At 38.3% G+C, this 26,405-nt stretch overlaps 1 protein-coding gene across 4 annotated transcripts in view; it reads left to right on the forward strand.

Moving 5' to 3' along the window:
• Positions 1 to 26,405, forward strand: part of PPM1B (protein phosphatase, Mg2+/Mn2+ dependent 1B) — a 59,795-nt gene that overhangs the window by 29,224 nt on the left and 4,166 nt on the right. For all 4 annotated transcript variants that reach the window (XM_030944336.1, XM_030944333.1, XM_030944335.1 and 1 more), the window contains 4 exons: positions 9,049 to 9,912; positions 11,749 to 11,866; positions 17,645 to 17,756; positions 20,940 to 20,997. In XM_030944336.1, the coding sequence (XP_030800196.1) occupies positions 9,067 to 9,912; positions 11,749 to 11,866; positions 17,645 to 17,756; positions 20,940 to 20,997 (1,134 nt within the window). In that variant the 5' untranslated portion in view covers positions 9,049 to 9,066. The remainder of the gene's footprint in view (positions 1 to 9,048; positions 9,913 to 11,748; positions 11,867 to 17,644; positions 17,757 to 20,939; positions 20,998 to 26,405) is intronic.

Consider the following 26,405-nt stretch of genomic DNA (forward strand, 5'->3'; position numbering starts at 1 on the left):
AACTTTGATTTTTTTAATTTTTTTTTTAACTTAAACCAGAGAAGTTATTTCCTGCACTTTCCATAAGTTTTGAAATTGTTTGTCATGGATACTTTGATTATTTATTTGTCATTTACATCTTTAATATCTAGTGCATCATTTTTTCTTTTGAAATGTCATTCTTTTTTTATAGTGGAGCACATGTGCTTTGTAACAGGAAACTCTGGCACTGTTTCTTTTCCACAGCACTGACTTATTAGAAATGACTAGCCTGTTGAGTGAATCCTTCTGAGGAAGAGACATTTTACAGCACACTTTTATGACCTAAGCCCAAAAGATTTATGTTAGACCATTCTCATTTTATGAAAAGATACAGTATTGCCTTTGGGACTGTCAGCCATCAAGGTGGTATTAGTTTAGTTCTGATGTTTTTTATGAAACTGACATGCAATGGGAAAATTATTTTATAGTATCTACAGAAACTTTGATTATGGCTTTTAGACCTTTGTAATCTAATTATGTGTTGGTTGCTGTCATGGTTTAACCCTAGCTAGCAACTAAGCACTGCACAGCTGCTTGTTCGCTCCACCTCCTCCCTTCCCAGTGGGATGGGAAAGAGAATCATAAAAACCAGAAAATTCATGGCTTGAGACACAGGCTTCTTAATGGGACAGGGAAGGAAGAAAAAGAATTAAAATATGCAAAACAAGTGATTCACAATGCAATTGCTTACCATTTGCCAACCAATGTGAGCAGTAGCCCTTGGCCAGCTTCGTCCCCAGTTTATACATTGAGCATGATGTCATAGATTTTGGAGTATCTCTGGCCACTTTGGGCCAGCTGTCATGGCTGCGTCTCCTCCCAGCTACTTGTGCCACTCTGGCCTTCTCCTTTGGCAGGATATGAGAAGCAAGAAAGTCCTTGACTAATATAAACACCACATAACACACTGATATTTTTAGTTGTTGCTATCAACTCTATTCTCATACTGTATCCAAACCACAACTCTATACCAGCTATGAGGAAGACAATTAACTCTATCCCACCTGAAAGCAGGGCTATATCCATTTGCATCCTACTAGCTCCCACACTTTCCAGTACACCCCAGTAATCACTATCACCTTTCCTGTATTTTGATATATACACAGAGATACCATTCCCATACTGTATGGGCCATCCCTTCAGAATGTTTGTTGAGTTTTAGTCCATGAGTTTTGGCTTTGTCTGTTGTAGTAGTCCTTCAGGGCAGGAGAGAATGTGTGTAGTGTTGGATAGTTTTATGCTGAAGCCAGCGCTAGTTCCATCACTGCTGTGTATGTCTGGTTCTATCATCAAAATTCCATTCTTCATTAGGCTGGGTAATGCTATTACAATACCCTTGATATGGCATTCAACAACAGTGGGAGTGATGACCTACAGTATTTTTTAGCAAACAACATAATACAGTTCAGATCATTCACTGTTCTTACCCAGAATCAAATCCCCTGGAGGTACCCATAAGACTTTCCCATCCTTCTGTGTTACCCACCAAGTGCACCCAGTTCCTTGAGCAAATGCAATCCTGTGGATGATCACTGGGTCTCCTGTTCAGGTTCTTTACCTTTTTAATTCTATGGCAAAACCAGTTTACAGAAGGATTTGAACTACTTTTCCCTCTCTCAGAAACTTCTGTTATTGTATTGCCTCACACAATATTGCCATCAATGTATTAAGTGTTCTAGAGCTTTGCTTTGTTTCAAATATTGTTTAGATCAGTCCATGGCTAATAGTAGGTCTTTGTTTCCACCCCTGGAATTCCAGGTGTGCTGGGTGGGCCTACACTATTGCCAGTGGCTTGAGAAAACTGCACTAGCAATATCAATTGCGGCATACTGCTTGGCTGCCTCTGACTCCAGTTTGTATTGAAGTTCCAGCAGGTCTGGCACAGCTGGACTCAGAGGTGGCATGGCTTTGTTCAGGCCATGACAGTGTACTGTTAGTCTGCACTGGCCATATGGGTCTGTTAGAGGGTGAGTGATTCCTGCTGGTTGCTCCTTGGCTCTCCATATGGCAAATCAACTTATGGATGGTGTCAGGGTGTCTTGGTTGGTGTGATTCCGTGTCCAGTGCGCCGTTGTGATGGCACCTGTTGTTCTTTGACCACACCAGAAGTGTCCTCCAGGAGATGGGGTGAGGTAGATAGCTGTTTCATTTCTACTGTCTCCAAGGCAGCTATAGCAAAAGCCCAGCAGTACCTTTTGAGTCCTTGGAAGCACACCCTTGTGAGGCAGTCTAGGCAAAGGATGCACTGGAGTCTCAGGGCCAGTCACAATGGAGTGCTTCTGCCACTCATTCCCTGTCAGGCTCACTTTCACCTCCAACAGAGTTAGCTGTTGGGATTGCCCTGCCACTCCAGAAACAGAGATGGTGCCTGCCCCTGTGCAGCAGTGTTTGCTGGAGCCCTTGACTCCTGTGGCTCTGCTGTGCAAGGTCATCCAATCCACACAGTCCCTTAAACCTAGCTGTTTCTTTCCACCACCTGGCTGGAGGCAGGGCCCCTCCAGTCCTGGCTTTAGTATTCACTTCTGGGCCCCTCTATTTGGGAAGGACATTGAGACTCTTGAGCGTGTCCAGAGGAGGGCAACAAGGCTGGTGAGGGGCTTGGAACACAAACCCTGTGAGGAACAACTGAGGAAGCTGGGGTTGTTTAGCCTGGAGAAAAGGAGACTCAGAGGTGACCTTATCACTCTCTACAACTTCCTGAAGGGTGGTTGTAGTCAGGTGGGGGTTGGTCTCTTTCACCAGGCAGCAACTCAGAATGAAAGGATGCAGCCTTAAGCTGAGCCAAGGGAAATAGGGATTGGATATTAGGAAAAAGTTTTTTACAGAAAGGGTGATCAAGTACTGGAATGGTCTGCCTGGGAAGGTGGTAGAGTCCATCCCTGGATGTATTTAAAAAAAGACTGAATGTGGTGCTCGGTTTCATGGTCTAGTTGAGGTGGTAGAGTCTGGGGTAGACTTGATGATCTTAAAGGTCTCTTCCAACCTAGTGATTCGGTGTGATTCTATGTATTCACTGTTTATTCACTTCTTGTAAATGTGAATCAGAGTCCCTTGAAGATCAGGAGTAAGAGTAGCCCCTCTACTCTGTCTGCGGAACTGCCCACTAGAGACTGGAGCAGCAATGTCCTGCAATAACCCTCTCATGTGATTTTCCTTGCTATTTCCCTACTCATGCTTCTAGGGTCAAGGTAGATTTTTCCATCCCACTTCCTCATGTCCTCTGTGTGGTCACAAAGGATGGCCTGTGCTGTTTATGCTTACTTCTAATAGTTGGGACACTGGTCCATACAGGTGGGGAATAGAATGCATAAGCCTTCCTTGTCCACAGCCAAAATACAGGCCTGTAGTAAGGAAGAGGCATTTTGTTTGTATTAGGAGAGTTGGCCAATTTGTCCATTTGTCCCTCTCAGTCTTTTCAGGTCATTACTGCCAATGAGTTGGTGTATGACAATGGTTCATCCTATTCCACCACATGGGTTGTGTACACTTGTCTTCATCTGGGTCTTTGGATAACTGCTTGTTGTTATCATCCACATCATCATAAATCATCATAAATCCATATCATCATAAATCTCCCCCAGCATGGCTAATTGCCTCAGATACTGGATACCTCTATCCATGACAGGGCACTTGCCTGGGTGGCATAATGTGTTCCTTGAAGGAATAACTTTCCTTCATACCTGGAGTTACTTCCAGAGGCTGAGGGCTTGTGCCCCTTTTCCAGTTCCTTGGTTAATGCCCACCTCTGTAGAATGGGATGCCAGCTGTTTGGCTTCTCTATCCTCTAATTCCAACTTACTGGGCCTGTTATTCCAGCATTAGAGCAACCAGGTGATGCCCTTGCCTGGATGATGGTTGGAATCTTTTTGCATATGTCACAGGTCCCTCAAGGATACGGATCAGATGATTAACTATATCTTTTATTTGTTCTGCCTCTTCCCCCGCCTCTTCTCATTATAGCCCTGCTGCTGCATCCCTCACTAAATGAGCTCCCCTTTGCATATCTCTCTCCTTATGTATAGCAGGGGCTGATACAGGCACGAGTTGGTGCTTTGGTTCAACCACAGTGCCTGTCACTGGGGTTGGAGTACCCCTGTGCCCATCATTTTCCCATCACATCCAGAGGCCTTTTTTTCCCTCAAGGGTACTGTACAGTTCTGAGCATGACTCAGCAGGCCTGGGTCAGGCTGCAGCACGGTGCTGTGGGTTTTGCATCTCTGGAATTTCCAAGGTGGCAGCATAGTTTCTCCCAGTATTTAACTAGTCTTTCCAGATTTTGCACTTGTTCAGGGCTGAAGTTCCAAAGCACTGGAGGTACCCATTGTCCTAGGCACTTGCCCATGCTATCCCCCACACCTTGCCACTTATCACTGTCCAGCCTCAGGGCAGATCCCTGTGGGTGGCATTCTGAAGGAATTGTTGATCCTAAAGCAAGACCTTGAACACATTCAGAAGACACAGCAATAAGAATGCTGGTTTGAACATCCCAAGGATATTAAAAATTCCCAAGTGCTATTTTAATTGGCCTAGAGGAGAATGATATCTGTCTCCCTCATGGATTGGGGCTCTGAGAAGAGGTAAAAGTTGTAATTATTAGTAGTTTCCTATAGATGGCTCCCAAAGTATGGAGATGTGGGCAGTGCTGAGTACAAATACCAGATCAGTTTCACCAGCAGCAATTCTGTCATATTATGAGACAGTAGTACAGAGTACAACAACATAACCTTAGCCCTGTTCCCATGGGTGACAAACAGCTCAGGGGGCAATGTATACAAATAAAGTATTTTATAATGCAACTTTATTAACAGGGACACCACACCAACTTGGGGAACAAATACCTCATCACTGTGACCAGTGATTAATATAATGAGTACTTACAAGAAATTTCTTCTGATACATTCTAGTCAGATTTGTCATTATCTCAACCCATCATGCCTTGTGTTGGGCATCAGAAATGTCTGTCATGATTTAACCCCATCCAGCAACTGTGTGCCACACAGCTGCTCACTCACTACCCTGACCCAGTCAGATGGAGGAGAGAATCAGAAGAATAAAAGTGAGAAAACTTGTGCACTGTGATAAAGACAGTTTAAAGGGACAGAAAAGGAAGAAAATCATAATAATGAAAGAATTAAAAAGAAATGTGGCACACTGCAGTTGCTCATCACTTGCTGACCAATGCCCAGCCAGTTCCCAAGTGGTAGCCTTGGCCAGCTTTTCTCCCAGTTTATATATTAAGCATGATGTCATGTAGTATGGAATATCCCTTTGGCTAGTTTGGGCCAGCTGTCCTGGCTGTGTCCCTCACGACTCCTTGTGCCCCTCCCACCTCCTGGCAGGGTATGAGAGCTGTCAAATCCTTGACTTAGTATAGCTAACAGTACTTAGCAACAGCTAAAAACCTCAGTGAGTTATCAACATTACTCTCGTGCTGTATCTAGACCACAACTCTGAACCAGCTCCTAGGAAGACAATTAACTCTATCCCAGCTCAAGTCAGGACAGCTCTGGCCTTTATGACAGTCATTAAGTAAATATTTCTGCCTGTTAAATATAAATCTAAATTGAGAGGAGCATGCTTTTCACTTAACGTAGCTGCCTATTTCCCCTTTATGATATAGTACAAAATAATGAATATCTATACCTGAGCAAGAACTATTTGTCAATTTTTAAGTAGATCTTTGGAGAAAATCTGCAGTTGGGGTTGTTTGTCTTTTAAATGCAAACACAAGCTTGTGCACAGCTAAATTTAAGTCTCTTTCCTATATGGCTGATCTAATACCGAAGAGTCTTCACTGTGTAGCTGGGGCAGGAAGGATATTGATCATAAATTTTTCTTGCATGTCAGAGGACATGACTTTTGCCTTCATTCCTCTATACCTCAAAAGGATAGATGTTTTTGGTTTCCTGAGTCTGAATTGTTGTCTATGTTGCCTGTATATGAGATAAGGACCTCAAGTAAGATTTCACTCTGGTGGAAAACATTAGAGAAAAATACAGGTTGGAACTTCAGAGAAGTAAGCCTTGGGTTGGATTTTTGCTCTGGAATGTCAGCTTTTGTTGGAGACTTGTTTCCCTGAACTCTCTTGGAAATGACTCAGCTATTGATCTAAGACTAGAGATGAACAATGTGCACTGGAGAGATAGTTGGAGCCTCTGCTTTGGTAGTTTATTGCTCAGATTCAACTTCTTCATTGCCAGAGAGGGGCAAAGGCCAGTAATTTCTTCCTATAAAGTAATTTCTCCTCTGTAAAGGCATTCCAAAAGTCTTTGAACCTTGGTGATTATTGGTCCTGCCAAGCAGTAGATTTAAAAAAAAAATTATTATTATTGCTTTCTTTTTTTTCAACATTTTCCAGGGTTGGAAAGACTACAAGGAGAAGAGAATTCTAGGGTTTGGTCTGAGTAATATATGGTGTTTTAAAGAATGGTCTGTGGAACATGGGCAAGAACTAAGGCTTTCTCCATTTTCAAGAAAATTTTGGGAATTACAATAGACATAGTGTTCCTGATTTTGAAAGTTTCAACTAATAATTGTATGTGGGGTAAATATTTTCACCACAAGGAAATTAATGTTTTCTCAAACTAATCTGTTATTCAATTAAATTTCACACAAAAATGAGATCTTTGGAAAATAAATCTCAAGACGGAAGGGTTCTGAATTTTTGAGTATATGCTGATTAAAGCCATGACTGAATTACTGGTTTGCAGGTGGGTGCTTCATCTATTCTGCTGACTGTGTTTTATCTTGTAACTAAATCTTTCTCTACAAAGATGTTTGGGGCACAATACTGAGCTCCCAGGCCTTTGCGATTACATAGGTTTTGATCTTTTTCCTCACTCAGTCACATTATGTCTTCCACATTTTTGATTTTAAGAATGTAAGGACATACTTAACACAAAGGAATTTCATTGAAGGTATGAAGTATTGGAGGGTATCTGCCATTTTGGCAACATTTCAGTCCTGTATAACAGTTTTAATAGTAAGAATGTTTTGTGTGCTTTTAAAATGGTTTTATACTGTGTGTAATTTGGGAATAAGTGATTGTGAGATACAAGAATCCTTTCACAAGTCTCTTTTACTGATGTTAGTTGCACTATTAAACTATGTGGAACTTGTTCAGCTCTTAACTGAGAGCATTGGTTGCTGAGAACTCTGTTTTGTGGTGGTGTGTTGCACTGTCTTGCTTACCCTCTGACACACATCACATTAATTTTGTTTGTTTTCAAAGCAAAATCAGAGTTTTGACTAGGTATTGCAGTGATGGATACACTTTGTGTGTCCTTTCCATTGATTCACAGTGTTACAAAAAACTACTGAGCAAGCTGTTTGGATCTTCAGCACTGCATGGAGATCATTGTAGCGGAGAGGTAGTGTGAAGTTTGGTTTATCTGTGTGTAGTCTGCTGTATACTTCATATGTGTTTAGTTGAGGGGAATGGTGGGAGTAAGGATTAATTAATCTCTTCCTGGCCTGGCAACAAATTCTTAAACTAGAATTAGGTTATCATGACTCTCTGGATTCTGTAGGTGGGTACTACCGTGTCAGAGATGAGTGACTGCTCGGGATCAATCATGGCAGAATTCTTGCCAATTCTTTTTGGATTAAATTTCCTGTAATTTTCTCATTTAAGGATTTCATAGGCTGATGACTTTTAGAATGGTTTGAAGTTGTGATATGTGAGTTTCTGAGATCTGTGGATTAAAGAATGTATTCTCTACTGACTTTGTAAGGGCAAGGTAATTTTTCAGGTCTATGTAGGACACTTGAGTCTAGTACAGGAGAGGAAATCAGAAGTCTTATAAAGCTTCAATGTAGATTATTCACATTTTACCTGTGAGCTTGCATTCTGGAGATAGCCTCCAAATACTGAAGAACTTCTAACTTTCTGTGGGTTATTTACTTCCCTTAGCTCATATCTCTTGTAACTGAATAAATTTTGTAATTTATAAAGTTTATGAATTTTAAGTTTATTGGAATAAATTCTGAACTTAAAATCCCATGTAAGCACATGAAAGTCTTTCAGGGATGGCTGATAGTTGAGGTTGTTCAGCCTGGAGAAGCCTGGGGAGATCTTATAAAAGCCTTTAAGTACCTAAAGATAGCATGCAAGAAGGCTGGAGAGGGACTGTTGGCCAAGTGTAGTGATAGGACAAGGGAAATGGCTTCAAACTGTAAGAGGGTAGGTTTGGATTTGAGATAAGAAAGAAATTTTTTACTTTGAGGGTGAGACATTGGAAGATGTTGCCAAGAGAAGCTGTGGATGCCCCCCATCCATGGAAGTGTTTAAGGCCAGTTTGGAAGGAGCTTTGTGCAGTCTGGTCTAGTGGAAGGTGTCCCTGCTCATGGCAAGAGGGGTTGGAAGAAGATGATCTTTAAGGTTTTTTCCAGTTCAAACCATTCTATGATTCTATAGTAAATATTGAAATGTTGTTTTATGTTGTTAATTTGTTAAAAGATTCCTGTGAGAGGTTTTCTTGTATTTAAGTGGGAATTACTGCCTTGGTTCCTTTGGCAGATGGTCTGTGTTCCCCTATGGTCACTTTTGCCATGCCTTACAAGAATACAGAAGTAGCATGGCACATGCAAAGCTAGCGAGACCAGTCCATTCTGATTTATGAACGTGAATTGATTTTCTTTGTGCCACAGTAAAACTGGAAAGAAAGTAGGAGTGATGTAGTTGTTGTTTTTCCATCATAAATTTGTCTCTGCAGAGGATGACAAAATCAGCAGGGCTGCAAAGGTATGTGAACTACTCTGCCTTTGTATGGAGATTGTTTAATTTTTATGAAGTAGCTTGTCAAAAAAGACAGCACCCCAACAAAAAATACTAAAAATGCGTACAGAGGTTTGTAAATTCACACTTCATTCATGTCATGTATTGATTTTTTTTCCTCCAGTATAGTTTTTGACTTTTGCATGCATGCATGCTTTATCACTTGTTTTATAAAAAAGAAACACAGGAAGCGGACAACAAAGCTTATATGGGATGGTGGTTTTATAAATAATACTTGTTCTGTTTTCCAGATTCAATATTGCATAAACATGGGTGCATTTTTGGATAAACCAAAAACTGAAAAACACAATGCTCATGGTGCAGGGAATGGCTTGCGTTACGGCCTCAGCAGTATGCAGGGATGGAGAGTGGAAATGGAAGATGCTCATACAGCTGTTGTGGGTATTCCCCATGGCTTAGAGGACTGGTCCTTTTTTGCTGTCTATGATGGTCACGCGGGATCTCGTGTTGCAAATTACTGCTCCACACACTTATTAGAACACATCACTAACAATGAAGACTTTAGGGCGACAGAAAAACCTGGATCTGCTCTTGAACCTTCAGTGGAAAATGTCAAGAGTGGAATCAGAACTGGCTTTTTGAAAATTGATGAGTATATGCGCAATTTCGCAGACCTCAGAAATGGCATGGACAGAAGTGGCTCAACAGCAGTGGGAGTTATGATTTCACCTGAGCATGTATACTTTATCAACTGTGGTGATTCACGTGCTGTTCTCTATAGGAATGGACAAGTCTGTTTTTCAACACAGGATCACAAACCTTGCAACCCGAGGGAGAAAGAGCGAATCCAGAATGCAGGAGGCAGTGTAATGATTCAGCGTGTTAATGGTTCGTTGGCAGTTTCTCGAGCTCTGGGGGACTATGACTACAAATGTGTTGATGGTAAAGGCCCCACAGAACAACTTGTTTCTCCAGAGCCTGAGGTGTGTGAAATTTTAAGGGCAGAAGAAGATGAGTTTATCATCCTGGCTTGTGATGGCATCTGGGATGTAATGAGCAATGAAGAGCTCTGTGAATATGTAAAGTCTAGACTTGAAGTATCAGATGACCTGGAAACAGTGTGCAATTGGGTAGTGGACACTTGTTTACATAAGGTATGTAAGTGTTTTCTCCAAACAGCTGTCTAAAATCATCTTCTGGTTAGATGGGTACAGTGTTAACAGCTGTTCCTGGCCTACTGTTCCCCTTCTCCAATTTCTTTTCCTCAAAGTTCTGTACCCATTTGACTGTATAGAAGAATATACAGCCTCACCCTATATGCTTAGAAAGGTGATAGCAATTGCAAAAATAAAGGCTGGGTTTTTTTCCAGCAGGTAATGCTTGCATGTAGTTCCAGCTCTAAACATAATCTATTCTGAGCAAGATACTTTGTGAGGTTTTTTGATCTTTGAAGATGGGTACTGTTTGTATCCTTTGCATAAAACCAGTGTTGGCCCTGTCTCCTCTTCAAGGTGTTGTTTGTCTGTCACCTGTGCCCTCAGCTTGTTGTAGCTTAGATGGAGTAACACCACCTTTGTATCTGAGCTTGCTTCCACTCCTCAAATTTAGTTTGTTTGGAGCAGCTGCTAGTGGTCTACATATGTTAAATAGGTACTCCATTTCCAACATCCCGTGAAAAGTGCAACTCCTGCTAGTACAGACAGTGTTCCTTTGTTAGGCCACAGACTAAACATGCAATTTTGAGTAATACACTGAAATTCACAATTGTAACTCTGAAGGGTAAGTTGTGTGTTTTTTCCAGAAATCAGGTTGTATTCCGGCATATACCATACAGTGTATGATTGGTTTAAATGCCATTTAAATTGGTTTAAATTGCTTTTCTGACCAAGAACTCAACCAGCCTTGTTAAAGGATGGCCACTCTCAGATTCGTTCAGTGAAACTGAGCGCTGGCCACGTTTATTTTCCAAAGTCATATCCTGGATCTCTGTAACAGCCAGGCTGTGGATTATACCACATAATACTAAGTGATAGGTGTCCTCGTATGCTTGGTACAAAAGGGAATATAGGCTGACTCCTAAACAGTATTTCTAAAGGAATGCAGTCTAATGTCAAATTCTTAATTGCTTCAGGAGAAGGATTTGTTGTGATAGATGATAAGAACTATCCAGTAGCTTGGGTTAACACAGCGACAGTATGCAGTGACTAATGGCACTTAATATTCTACACAAAAAAAATAAATGAAGTTGAGATTTGAGTTTCAAACCAACCAGTGGTTTAAATTATGATTCTACTGGATCCCCTTGTAAGAGACTTAGAATTGTGTTTTTAAATTTGGCTGTGAATTACAATTTTGAAAATTAAATATGAGCAGGAAAATGGTATCAGTGTGCTAGTAAAGAACTGGCATTAAATTAGTATCTAAAAAAGCCATTGGGTGATATTTCTGAGCACGTGATAGTCTGTAAGGTCAACTTGGCCTTACAAAACATTTATGTTTTATACTTGCTTCAAGTGCTGTGTAACACAGGTGCCTTCCAATAAACAGACTTGTAATGCATGTAATGGCTTACATGATAAAAATTAGTTGCTTGAGCTAAGCTATTCTAATAGTATAGGAGAATATTCTGCATTTCATTTTGCAACAGGAGTTGTTTTACAGTTTGACTTAAGGTAACGTCACACAAGTATCTAATTTCTGACCTGTTTTATTGATACTATTTTTAAATGGTTGATGTGTACATAAGTCCATTAATTATTTAGACTTCAATGCTAAGAATATACAGTCAAAATCAGTCAAATTAATTCTAGTGAGAGGTGTAATTGAGACACTGAGAAGTTCTTATTGATGAAAGTACAGGATTTTTTCAGGGTTTTTTTTCCCAGGTTTGTCTGTAGCACTGTATTTGGAAAAAGCACAAATATTATTAGAGTAGAAAGATGAAGAATAAGACTAAAGATACTAACTTCTCTTTCTTTTTTGTCACATAGGGGAGTCGTGATAACATGAGTATTGTATTAGTTTGTTTTTCAAATGCTCCTAAGGTCTCAGAGGAGGCAGTGAAAAAAGATGCCGAGTTGGATAAGTACTTGGAATCACGGGTTGAAGGTAAGAAATCTGCTTAGTTCACTAGATAGTGAACAAATCACAGTTTGCTTGTGATAGTGAGCACAGTAGTGTCATAACTATCTTAAGCATGAAAACAAAAGCCATGAAAGACATTATGCCACTTTTGTGTTGGGTTAAATTCAGACCTGGTTATAACTTTGAACTTTTATATGTCAGGAAGAATGTTTTAGGCCATGTGCTTAGTTTATCCTGGTATTCTGCAAACATTTTCTTAATGTGAGCTCTAAGTTTTTAGTGCTGTCTTTGTAAGTTAAAATGCAACTACTGACCTTGCAGAGTGTTGTATCAGCTCAGTAAATTGTGATCTTGCTGTTGTCCTGCTTATGAACTGTTATATTGTACTATTTCTTCCCTTTTTCTGTGCAAGTTTTTGACAGAAAGAAAAAGCTGTAGTTGGTTTTTGTGTCAATGTCCCCAGTAATCCAGATAGTTGGTGTAGCCACCCTAAATTTTAATATATATGCATGATGGTCTTCAGGTATGAGTTATCTCTGAGCACCCAGCTGTTGTGTGTGGTGTCTTTTCCTCTTGTTTAAATGGGATCTAAATTGAACTGAGTTGTATATTTGTAATTTCTGTTGAGATTAGAGAGCCCTAGTGGTCACTCCAAATGCTAACTCTAGGCCTGTTTCTTGGAATTTGGCTTACATCCCAGGTTTCCTAGATGACACTAGTTAAGATAAATACCTGTTATCTTCTGTGTCAGAGTACATGAGCTGTTAATAGGCTCTGGGAGAGAGCCAGGAGCAGTTGCCTTCACTGGCAGCAGTCAGGTGTGCACAGTGGTTACAGGTTAGTATTCCCAGCTTCTTGGTGGCTGCTCTCTGGTAGCAAATAGGTGAAAAATGCATGGAGCTGCAGTGGATTTTATTGCTTTTTTAAGTGAATGTTAAGATTAATAGAAAAGCTGTCAAATAACTTGTGATCAGAGTGTCTGGATTAACTAATCATTAACTGATTATTTTTAGCTCTTTTATCACATTTAATTAAGTAATATGTATACAAAAAAATAGTTGAGAGTTTGTAGTCCAAACTGATGTGGAGTCATTTCAAATATAACTCAAAATGATTGTTTAGCTTAAGTGCTTTAGAGAAATTAATTGCTCCAAAGCTTGAACTTCTGTTGCTTCAGCTCTTGATTTTTTTGTTCCCTGCTTGAGTTCCCTGTGTCAGTCTGTGTTTTGCTAATTGGACAGAGTTCAAGGCCTTTAAAAGGCAAGTGTTTAGCAAGAAATGACAGTTAGCATATTTGAGAAATTCTGACAAGGAGTGGAGAAGGTAAATGAAACAGACTTCAGAAGAACTTGAAATATCTATCTGATTTTTAACAAATTTTTGCACTCATACATTCTGTGAAATTGTAATTTTGATACAGTCTCCTTAATTAAAAGGAAAAAAAAAGTTGTGGGGCTGTAGTTTAACTTACACATGTACCTTGAATATTATCAGTTCAGAAAGGATCGAGGCTTTCGCAAAATGTCTAAGCAGCATGAGGAAAATTGTTTAGAAATATGTTGGAATTTTTAAAAACAGTATCTGATCTAAAGGTTTAAGTAGTGAGCAGGAATACTTTTGACTTCAAAAAATCCCATGAGGGCAAGAGTATCCTCTGAAGTGTTGGAGTTGGTAAAAATTTTGGAAGGTGGAGTTTCTTTTTGGTTAAGACAATTGCCTGAATCAGTTCTGTTTTCATCTTTTAACTTAGTGTAGAAAACAGTGCATAAAGGAGTTGTGCCAGAAAGGTTTAAACTGTCTGCAAACATAAAGCCTGATAGATATGTTGTGACACCGATAATATGGATTTGTTTAAAATGTGATTTTGGAGGCTGACTATTTCTTTCAAAAAGCAAATAATGGTGTTGGAACACAAATTAATAAGAACAACATTTAAAAAGATATTAATGAGTTAGTAGCTCACAAGTTATATGCAGTTGGCTGATAGCCAGTAACAATTATATTTATACCTGTAGTAAAAACATTCTGAAAAATATAATGTTGTCTTGGAACTACCAAGCTGCAAAGATAGATGTTGTCAGAAATGTAAATTATGGGTTCTCTTGGATACCCTCCACTTTCACTAAGTGACTAATATAAGTCAGGGCAACATTAGAACTTAGTATACTAAGTCCTCTGGGACTTCCTGAAGCAATTTTAGTTTGATCACTGCTGTTTGTTCTTAATGAATACACACTGTTCTGTTTCTGTTCTCTTCTGGGCCTTAAATTTAAGCTGACTGTACAAACCCATCAAACCTTTTAGGCAAGAGGGTTTTTTCACTACTATACTTGGGCATTCTAAGCTCTGGCTCAGGGAGAATAGCAGTGTTTAAGGCATGCTTTTGTTAGATTTAAAAAGGTTACAAAGAAAGGTGAAGATTAGGTTAATACTTGCACATGTAACATTTGTGCTCTGTACATTTATAAGTGGAATGCTGACATTTTGTGTATTTGTATAATGAGTTGAGTTAGTAGTTCCCCAAGATCTTTCCAGAGTTCTTAAAAGAGAATTATTGTCTTAATACCTAGAGATACTTACTTTTTTATTTTAACAGATTGATTAAAAACAAATTCAGCAAGTCACTGTTTACAGAGATTTCCAGTGGAAGCAATATGTACCCATGCTCTGTTGCTAGCTGGGGTTTTGAGGTTGACAGAATGTCAATGACTGCATTCCAAAGCTGCCACTTGTAGAGTATACTGAAATGCTTAATGAGGTTAAGCTTGTGCCTGAGTCATTTATGACTCTGAGCACAGCCCTGCTTCTCATTTGAGTCATTTAATTGATCCATCTCCAAAGCACAGTCACAGAATTACACACTGCTTTGGGTTGGAAGGGACCTTAAAGATCATCCAGTTCCAGTGCCACTACCATGGATGGGGCACCTTCCACAGGTGTTTAGGGCAGTAGTGAGGTTATGCTAGGTCACTTTCTTCTTACTGCCCCTTGCAAATACTTTCTGCTGTTTTTCAGAGATCCAAAGTTTGGTCCCACCAAGTGAAAACTAGGTACAGAAGTCAGTTCAGTTCTCTGAAATGTTTCAGTTTATTTGAAGGGGTGTATCAGAATTGCAGTTAACAGACAAACCACAGAACTCCACAAAACCCAAAAAACCACTAACCCCACAAATCAGAAGTAGGGGCACATGATCTGTGTAGGCTTAAACAGTCTTACTGATGTACTCAGTTTATCCCCTAAGTTGAATGATACATTTTACATATGTGGAATATATATCGTGTATAAAACTCATTTGTCATAATCTGATAGCTGGGCATGAAAGAAGGTGCTGGAACATGGAGAACTTGTAATGCTGTCTGGTTGGGGATCTGCATTATATAAAATGGAAGTTAAATGTTACCGGAATTTTCAAAATGCCTATCTGTGAATGAAGTGTTAGGCTTTTAGTGAAAAGTGTTTCAGAGATAAAATAGTAGATTTTGACATGGACTTTGATGAATATACATATATAATAATACCAGGAATTATTCTTTAAGTGTCTGAATTATATTAGCAATGCATAGCTAACTGTAGGGTTATTCTTAACATCACAGAGGTTAAGCTGAAAATTGTAAATGCCCATAAATCTGTTTCTGAGAACATCTGGTTTCTTTCTCTGGTGGCCTTTGTCAAGCACATCAACAGTGTGTGCCTGCTAACTGATGTGTAATGACAGTGGGTCATGCATGCTCATTTGCTTTATTCTTGATTTTCTGTTAGGAAGCTTTTTTTTTAAGAGAGGAAACAAGTTCTGGATAAAATTACTCACTCTAATACCAGGAAAATAGAAAGATAGTGATTAGTTCATCCGGAATTCTTGGTTTGCCACTTTCTAGAAATGGAGAGAAGATGCTTATGGTTCAGTTCAGCACTCCCTGAGAAGTTATTATGCAGTATAAATGTGTATGTTTCTGGTACCAAGAAACATACAGCAATCTTTAGCTGTGATTGCTTTCATTCCTTTTTAAGAAGATATAAACCCCTTATGCTTGCAAGAAATATTTAGAAATTTCTTGCATTTGTAGTTTTTCTTATTACTAATTCTTGCTATTTGTCTACTTTTCCTGTGTATAGAACCAAATGTGCTCTTGGCATAAAAAGTATATTTTCATTAGAAATGTTTCCTGTCAAATGTATCTCACCAAATTTATATTATAGCAGTACAATTACTTCTAACTAAGTAGAACTGAACAAAAGAATGCAATTTATTACAGGAGTTGTGGCTAATTTGTGTATGTGTGGAAGAAGTGATCAAAATCCTAAGATTTAGGCACACTTACTCAGCTATCACTTCCTTTGCTAGCCATGATTTATCCTTAATGGATGGATGGATGATAATAACACATCCAAGTTTCATGGAACAGTCTTTAATTTTAATCACTGCTAGTGATAGTGATCATATCTGATTTTTTACAAAGACTGTATGGTGCTGGCTTAAAATTGGGACCTAGAAGCATAATAGTGCCTTATTTGTTAGAAGGTAATGTAATTATCCTACAAGTGATTGCATTGAGGGCTTACAGATGTGCCCCATACAAAGTGGGTGAGTACCTTGCCAAGCACTTTGTTCATCTTGGTAGTCCCGAGAGAAGCCTGAATGGCACTGGCTTCTAAAAAAGTGATAGACATCAAGAAAGGCTTAAATGCTAGGAAACTTAGGATGAAGGGTTTGAGGTAGGTAGGTGGTATGCTTTTCTGCTGACTTTAAAAATTCATGAACTGCAGGCTCCATGTCAGTCATGCAGAATGTAATCAATTGTAAGAAAATTAAATTATTTGTTTCTTATCTGTGGATAGTAGCCAAGATACAGAATGACTGATTTTTTTTTAGGGTGATATTTGAGAGGGTTCATTCCTAATTCTTCTTTAAGAGAATTTTATCTAGAACGGTGTCTACAGGAAATAGCACTCCATTCCTTAATTTAGTTGATTTTCAGAAAAAATATTCTCTCTTAAAAATAGAAGACTTGTGCATACAACTCCAAACCTTTTTACGCCATGGTTGAATGAGTAGAGGCTGATGAGTGGAAGCTGGTTGCATTACACCTGTGTGAGTGTACACACAGATACTATACATTCATCTTAATAGCAACCCTGATGAAAGACAGTATGTGAAGATTTACTTCACTTCAGGCAGTTCTTTTCCAAGCTAGAAGAACTGGACTTGACTTGAGTTGTATGTCAACTTTGAAAATGGAATATAATTTAGACTTACTATCAATATAAGTATTTTTAATTATTCCTCATCAGTTCCATATTCTGTTTTGGCCACTTGAGTGCTAATATTATCTATCCATTATGTATCCTCTGGATTGCTTGGTGGTCTAAGTGTTTGTGCACTGGAGATTGAGCCTTAGAGGATACAAGGTGTTACTGGCAGGGAAGCATGCCAGAATCCTGGGAAGCATTGGCTTTATGGCGTGTAACGTGTTGCACTGCAAAGGGAAGCTAACTGAAACAGACTCCCAGCAGCTGTCTTTTTCAGAGAGAACAGGCTGCTATCTCCAGGGTATTTCATTCAGTTCACAGTCTGCTTCTGAATTTCTCTTAGAGAGTAAGGCTTGATGCATACTGGAATGACAGACTATGAATTTAGGCTCTGTTCTATCTTGCAAAGATTGTTAACCTAAAATGCAAACAATGTTTTCCTATTTATATGTAACTGTTTCATAATGCCTCTGTTAAAAAGTGGTAATATCTTATATTTCAGTGTCTGAGTCAATGGGTGGTATTAATTCAGGATTTCTTGTGTTTTTAAATTAGAAATTATGGAAAAAGCAGGTGAAGAAGGAATGCCTGATCTTGCTCATGTTATTCGTATTTTAACTGCAGAGAATATCCCTAATTTACCACCAGGAGGTGGTTTAGCTGGCAAGTGAGTACAGTACTAGAATTTCTTGAACTGTTAAATTCACTGACACTCTTTTATTTAATGTTTTAAAGCTTTCTTATTGTAATAGTTAAATCAAGTTTTTTATGTTTGAACTTAGTTTACCTTTTGCAGTATATAAACATTTGTGTCATTGTTCCCATTCCAGAATGGTGAAGAGGAAACGCATAATCATATTATACATAACATATTAATTTATTCTTTCCATGTGGCCATTTAAAAAAAAGGTATTCTTGGCTTTTTACTGCTTTACTGCATTTGTTAAGAGCTATCAAACATATCAAAATGAATATCAAAAATGCCAGGAGATGAGTTTTCCTGATGCCATTTTTTCCCAACCATTTAATGTCCATAAAAGCTTGGAACAGTACTTATTTGCTCAGCAAACATTCTCATGAGAAAATTGTTTTTATTTGTTTAGTCTGAAACTGAATGGTAGATAACTGAGATTATTGAAATAGAATATGCATCTTAAAACTTAACAGGAATAAACCTTCAGAAATTACACTGGCTTTCTGGGGAGCCCAATGGTGATGTTCTAGCAACTTATAACTTAAGGATTTTAATGAAAAGAATTCAGGATTGCATAAACAATTGTTAATCTGGAATTCCCCAGACAGTAGGACTGATCATTGTTCCAAGGCATAGAGCATGTTGTTTCTGGAATATTCATATTTTACAAAATATGAAGTCCTGCCCTCTGAGCATTTGTGTATGTGTCCATCTATTTTCATTGCATGTACTTGTTAATGAGCACTGTTTGCTATGATTATGTCTCTCTGGCCTTGGAAGTATCTGTACATTCTGAGTCTTTTTCTCCACTTGTGTACATTCCAGGCATTCAGAGAAGTTTTGGTATGCCTGTTCTTCTTGGTGCCTCCCAACTACTGTGTTTTGTTGTTTTGCTCATTAATAACTACATCATGTACTGCTGCACTATTCTGGAACCCTGACATATAAATGCTGTTTTAATTTGTTGTGAACCACGTTCTGTTTTTCATAGACTTGGTTCAGAATTTGCATTTTGGTGCCTTTCTCTTCATCTTGACTTTTAAAGTCTCCTGACTTCAGCAGTGTACCTGCAGTTTCTTTTAAGAGAATGTTATTAAGTAACTTAATGTTATTAAGAATTAAGTAACTTGTTCTTGGCCTCTGAACTTGGGACAAAGGCAGTGACATATGTAAGTTCATTTTACTTGCAGGAAATTAATGGAAGTATTGGGAAAAAAAATACTATTGCACAACCCAGATCAACGTACTGTGTAATTTAAAACTTTTGTCCTAACAAGAGAATATTCTTTTTCTTGAGGTCCTTGTCCTGTGATGTTACCAGGTCACAAAGAAGTTACACTTCGTCCTTGTGTTTGAACTCCAGACCTTGCTCAAACAGTTGCAATGCAAAAAGATCTTGTCTGTGGCTGTGAGCCACAATTTTAGCACCAGTTTAAGTTGGTCCAAATTTTTAGTATGTCTGAGCTGGAGAATTGCAATTGAGTGTTAATATGACTAGAGTATGTGTGCAAACCTTAGGCACCCCTTAAGCAGCTCCATTTGTATTGGCGCTGTATAATTGCTTCCTTCAAGCTTCTCACTTATGTAGAAGCCCCTGCTGGCCCACTCTTTGAGACAGGAGATGTATGGGTCAGCTGATGGTGCTGTTTTATCCTAGAAAATCTTACTCTCCAAAGACTGTTTTCTGGCTTGACTCCAATCCCCTTGTGATTTCAAATGCTGCCTCAAGAATGGAGGTTTGTTGCTGAAGTAAACAAAAGCAGCCCTGAGCTACTCTGGCACCTGGGCCTTAGTAGTTCCACTCAAAATCTTGCTCCTGAGTTTTCCCATCAAAAAAAAGCATAGAGAAATACACTGGTGAAAGAAAGAAAAGTGAATTTAAAAGATTGGAGAATTCCCAAGGAGCTTATTTTCATCTCTTTTTAAACCCATATAGCAGTCTTGCTTGGACTGTCCAGGTGTTTTCTGTTACACTGGAGGTGCCTTTGCTTTATGTAGTGCAGACATTTAGTCAGAATTGTGCCATTCCTCTGTCACTAATTGTGGAACTAAATGGAGAGAACCTTTTCCTCCAGCACTGGCAAAAAGATTCAGATTCTTTTCTCTAGGAAGATCCTCCATTAATTCCAGCGGATCCCTCTGGATCCAGTACTGCCTCAAATATGCAGCCTTTCCAGATTTCTTACATATGTTCAGAAGGAGCCTCATCAAACTTGTAGCATCCTCAGTATTCTGGGGCAGAAAGTTCTGTTGCATTGAGAGCCATGTGTATTTGAGACATTAGCTGCTGTTTTGACATCTGATGCCTTTGTGTTCTTTAGAAGAGTCAACAGTTGGTGCCCTGCATTCTGTGAGACACAATTTTTAGAGATCTTGGTCACTTCCAGACTTAACAGTCTTAGTCCATGTAGCAGTTTGTTTTTGTTGAAGCTGTCAATAACTTCGATCATATTTATTATAAGTGTCTGAATGTTTGCCAGTTTTAACTTTGATTTGAAGATGTGAGTACATAACCTTTTTTGCATCAGAAATCTATTTATATGATGGGTTTTATTTTTTGTGAAGATCTTTGTGCTTATTTTGACTGCCTGTGAAAGTGTGGCCTTAAATGCCACTGCTACAAAAAATGTCTAGCTAGTGGCTTTTGTGTTTTAATTTCTGCAGTGTGACTAGACAATAGAAAATACGTCTCAGGGGTCATATACTCTGCATACCACGCTTGAAAATTTTGTAGACAGGTTGTAACTGCATATGTAATAAAGATGGGGAAAAACTGAACTGTCTTCAAGTTCCACAACCAGAAATAAGGCAAGAAAACCAGCAAACTTGAAGAATTTTTTATAACAAGCAAAATATAGATTTAAATGTTACTCTTGAAAAAATCTGAGTATGCAGCTCTAAAATGAGGTGGATCATGAAGAGGGTAAGGTAAGAAAGTGATTTTACTTTGCTCAGTCTTTGCAAATCTTAACCAGTTGCTAGATCCCCAAATTCTTATTGAAAGTGAGTAAAGACACAGTGGGTTTCATCTTTTTAAAAGGCAGATTAAAAGAAAAATACCTTAAACACTTCAAAATGCCTACTCTGCTCAGACTTTTCTCAGTGTTTTGAAATCCTTAGTTTTGCTTAATTTTTTTTAAAAACTTCTCTTTTTAGGCGTAATATTATTGAAAATGTGTATACTAGGCTGAATCCACACAGAGACAATGAGGGGGTAAGTTCCCATTTTGCTCTTTATTAATGTGAACATCAAAGTTGTCATACATTAAGCAAAAATGTTTGTCACTGGGAGTAAAATATTAGAAATACAAGATACATATTGTAACATACCTCGGATTTTTACCTTGCTTTGGATGGATGTGATATAGAAGTTCTTCCTCTAAAAGACAGAAAATTGACACCCAATTCTGAAAGACTTTTTAAACATCTAAATGACTACCACTTTCTCAGTCAAACCTGTAAGGCAACAGTGCAGGGTTTTTCTAAACTATGGTTTATAATTGTAATAAATTAGTAGTCAACAAATCCATTACCTAACTGGCTGTTATGTCTACTGTCCAGAAATGTAGTACAAGAGGGGCAAACACACTTCCTGTTGTCTTCTGTAAGAAGGCCTCAGTACACTGAATATAAAAGACTACAAAACCAATATTGACTATTTTCATAACATTTACACTATCCTTTCATGTCACATTACTGGTCTAAGGAAAAGTAATTTTAGATTACTTCAGTTATGATTTCTAAAATGGCTTACATTCATCTTCCCATTTCCTACAAAGCTGAATTTTAAATTGTGTGTTGAAATCTGGTTTATTGTACCTCTAAACCTGATTATTAGGTAGCTCTTAATATTAGTGTAAGTAATAACTGGTGTTTCTGTCAATTGTGGTTAAATTTGTTTAAAAACTGTGGAAAACTGAAGAACTGATAAAAAACATCAGTGCTTGTACACGTTGTCATTTCCTGTGCAGTTTATGTGAACTGTTTTGTGGAAATACCATTCCTAATCTAGTCAATCCTTTGTAATATTTTTTTCTTCTGAGATGGCTATGAGGCCCTCAGTCAGATAGTTATTACAGTGAATGGTGTTGCACTTGAAATACCTTGAAATTATCAATTGCACACCTTGAAATAGTAAATACACAAGTAGTAAGTCTCACCACAATTGTTACTGTGTCTTTTCCATTGTCCTCTTATCTGCCTAGATTTGATTTATTATCTTCAGTCAGTAAGTTTGTGTGGGTGGAAGGGGCCATTATTCTGTTAGCGTACAAACGGAGAAGAAATCTTTTAACTTGTTAATTTTATAGGATGTGTTCCTTTGTCGAGTTTGAAAGTCATAGGATATACTTTTTTCATTCCACTTTCAAGAAATTGTGCAACAGTACCCCAAACCAAGATACACAAAATTTTCTTCTTTTCAGCTTCTTTAGTCCTTCAGGAAACTCTGCACCTCTATCAGCCTGCTACTACTTTTTGTATTTAGCCAGAACTTCCCCTGCTTTTTGGGGAAAAGTTTCTGGTATGTTTGGCTTCTTTAAAAATTAAATAAAAAATAAAACAGCATAGATTTTACAAATTAATTGGTATTTTGAGAAAAAACCCTGAATGTTTGTCTAATGGTTACATTTTAGAAATGTTATATGCCATAGTTGCATTTATCATGCACCTGTTCTAAGTCTAGATTTACTTCTCAATAGCTGTGCAAGTTTGCTGAAAGTTCTAATATGTAGTACAGCATCTGTTTGTCTATTGGCTCCTTTCAGGAAATGTTTGTGCATCACCCATTTTAATTTAATAAAATTAGGTAGCTAACCTAAATATGCATTTTGCTCATAAGAAAATATATCGTTAACAGCTTTGACCTTTCTTGCCATTAAAATCCCTGAGTAGCTGGTTTACTTTTAATTTGGTTTCTTTAAAAAGAGATTTGAACAGTAGACTGCAGTCTGCTTCCTAAATTTTTCTTATGTTGATATAGACATGCAAATCTCAGATTTTTTTTTTTAAATAGAATGGTTTAAATTCTAGTTTGAGCTTGTGAAATGTCATTTGCCAGTCAGCACCTTTGTTCTTTTCCCCCCAAGTGGTACTAGCCCAGAGAGGTTTGAGAGGATAAACTCCCCGTTGGTGAAGGATACAATTCCTGTTTGCATTTTCCCAGCAAGTTATCTTAATGTCATTGAGGTGGATGAGTCTGCTGTGCCTCATCTGAGACAATGAAAACATGACTTCCTTGCTGGTCTTACTTACTCAGTTTCAGGTGTATGTGTGGTGATCTCTGTAGCCTTCTGAACTGGATGCTGTAGTGTCCAGAGATGTAAAGGGAAGGAAGCTGTTCAGTTATTCAACATCAGACTCTTCACACACAGTGATGATGTTGCTACACATCACACATTTAAGCAGGAAGCAAAGGCAGGAAGGAAACATCCAGTATATCCCAATGATGACATTGCCAAATAAGATTGAAATCTGGCCCATGATGCTCCTGTTTAAACTAGTATGAGGCAAGAGCAGATGTTCATATGAAAAATGAGGTGCTAGAGACAAGGATGATGAGTGTGCAGAGCACAAAGGCACCCTTGACTTGCACCTGAGCATCCTTCCCTTCAGTGTGGTTAGCAGTGCACCCGTGTCTGCTGAGAGTGGGTGTTGTGCAGAGCACTTCTGTTACTGACTGGAAACTCTGCCTGTGGCAGTCCTCTTCCATCTTATGGTTGTATGTAAGACTAAAGCAATTTTTATCATGGCCAAATAGTAATGTTGTTAGTTACCAAAATATTAATGCAAATGACTAAAAAACCCTCTCCAAACCACAAGGACAACAATCCAAACAGTCAGATTAACTTTTGCAATTGAGAATATGGTTTCCTTCTAAAGACTATACATTTTAGTGTCTAACAGTTTAAAAATAGTTACCATGAGTTTATGTGAATGGGATCTTAATAGTTTTTGCAAGTTAGTTCTTAGTATATAAATGAAAACCTTGGTTTTATCTGTTTCTAGGTTAGCTTTGTTTTACTCAGCACCATAAACATTTCAGGTAGTGTTGCACTTGGATTTTGTTTTTTGGTTATCCAAACTAGTGATAGTAGATTTTTGTTCTTCACACATTTGCTTTCTGAGAAACCTTAACATAGAGCCTAAGTAAGGAGATGCCATGCAGAGCAAGAGTCTGAGAAATAAAAGAATCCTTACTTACAGCAGTATCCAGAGATCACTAGTCTGGCTTGAGGGTATAGCAGTCCTAAATTTTTTCTGCTAGGAATCTCAGCAGATTACAAGTATTTTATAAATCCAGGGCTGGAGAGAGCCCTGTACTGTGGTCACAATGAACAACTTTAGCATAGTTTGAGCAGAGACTTCAGCTACAAATGAGGTGCCTTATGCCTTTACAAATATGAGTGAAAGCACAGAAATTTATTGTGTATTGGGGCCTGATGCTTTCAGATCTTTAAAGGGAATTCAAAGAATGTTTTCATAGCTAAATAATTGCTAGCACTGTGATGTTAGAATACCACTGAAGAGTTGTTCTTACTTCTGTGCTAAAGTACTGCTCTTTCTCTGTGACTCTACTCTGACCATTTTAATTTTTTGATGTGTTCCTAAGACTAGGAGACTACTATCCGATTAGGCTGCTTCACTGTTTGTATATATCCTTAAACACAAGAAAGAATGTTAAAATTGCAGTGGGTATGTTAATAGTTTCAGTTGCATTTGTTTAAAGCTGCCTTTGAGCATCTTAGTTGAAATCAATCATATTTCCGTCTTGTTTTTACTAATAATACACTCTGGCAGTTGGCTGAACCAAATCATATGCCATTAAGGGCTGCTACACATAAAAAAATGTAGATGGACACAACCCTTACATCATTCTCACAACATTATAAATCCAGTCTTTAATACATAGCAGCCCTTTTCATACACATAATTTAATAGCACAAAACTTGTGTAAAAATCGTGAATGCTCATGTTGAATATAGCTAGCACAAATTTATTCCTGATTTTATGGTCAGTAATGCTTCAGTTGAATTGAAATGTGAAGGAAGGCAAATGCACAATAACCATAGTTTTCGGGGACTTGTTCTAGACACATCATTAGAGAGAAATCTGTCTATGTAGCGTATAATATATAAAAGAGGCAATTTCTGTCCTACTGTCTGTGGGGTTTCTTGTCTGTTAGCACTGAGGGACACAAGGGAAGCACAAAATAGCCTGCTGTAAAATAGGGTGCAATGCCATGCAGGATGTGAGCTTGAATATCAAACGCTAACAGCATTGCTAATTCAACTCCTACCAGCATTTGAATTGCTTAGGAGCCTCAGGGCTGCTATTATATTGCTTATTGCTTTTACTCTTCAGTGTTGCATGGAGCAAAATTATTCACTTCAGTCTGCCAAAGGAATTTTTAAAGATCTCGGTATTGTGAAATGTGGAAATTTCAGGGTGTATGTGTGCTAATGTCAACCTCAGAGCAAAACTGATGGAGTAGATGAAATACGGAATTTAAATGTTCCCTGAATTTTAAAAAACTGAAGTCTTCAGCTATGTTGCCCTGTTTAATATTAGCTAGGTATATACATAACTCAGGTCTTTTTCTTTGTCAAACCAAGAAACAGGATACATCTGTAGCCTCTTCTTGGTGCCCTGGGTTTTTGCTGACATTGTACTTGTAAGGTATTAAAGCAGTTCCATTTCTTACCTTAAAACTATCTCCTTTATCTTGCTTCTCCTCTCTGTGCTCTTGAAGACAGGAGAGTATTGAATTCTTGAAGATTCTCTTGCATATTTTCGTATTTGGATGTGAAAATTCTAGTAAATGGGAGTCAAAACATCTCAAACTAAGACCAGCAAACCACTGTGAAAGTCTGTCTCATATTTCCTGAACAAATTAAACTTAGAGGGATGCCATTATATGCAGTAATACTCCTTCTTGTGGTAAAATTGTCCCCATTTTAACTTGGACTGTGCTAATCAGTCTTGGGGCTTTTATTCCAGCAACATTACGTAGAGCATGCAAAATCTTACTGATCCCAAGGTATTTTCTCAATACTGCTATTAAGCTTGTAATTGAATGACAGCAGTACTTGTAGTGAGGAAGCTTTTGGATTACATGACAATAAAATGAGGTCAGCATGAAAACAAGGCAGTCTGGATTGCGCTTCTAATGTCTTGAAAATCTGCCAGCTTCCAGAGATAGTTTCATTTGTCTAGATTGATAAGTTGCTAGATATTAATAATTTAAAATGTACTGTTCCCTTAAAGCAACAGTACTGCTTTAGCACTTGAAAGTGAAAATACCTAGTATCAGTGTCAAAGCACTGGAAGTCTATCACCAAAAAGCACAATATTTTTTTCAGCTGAAGGCTTGTACCCATGCAGGTCATTTGCTGAGGAGACTTCCATTCCTTAATCAGCACTCAATGATCAGATTTTGTACTGAAGGCTGTTAGGTTTGACCTTAAATAACTGTTCTACCTGCTAGTTTTTCCAGGCAATACACAATCTGCCCCAGAGGTGTGTCTTAAGTTGTTCAAATACCAGCATTCCCCACGCTCATGGGTTGCTGCTTGCTTTTCTGGCGGCATCATGCATGCAAAAATCAGAGAGTGTTCACTAAAA

The sequence above is a fragment of the Camarhynchus parvulus genome, chromosome 3 (assembly GCF_901933205.1).
Source record: "Camarhynchus parvulus chromosome 3, STF_HiC, whole genome shotgun sequence".
Lineage (NCBI taxonomy): Eukaryota > Metazoa > Chordata > Aves > Passeriformes > Thraupidae > Camarhynchus > Camarhynchus parvulus.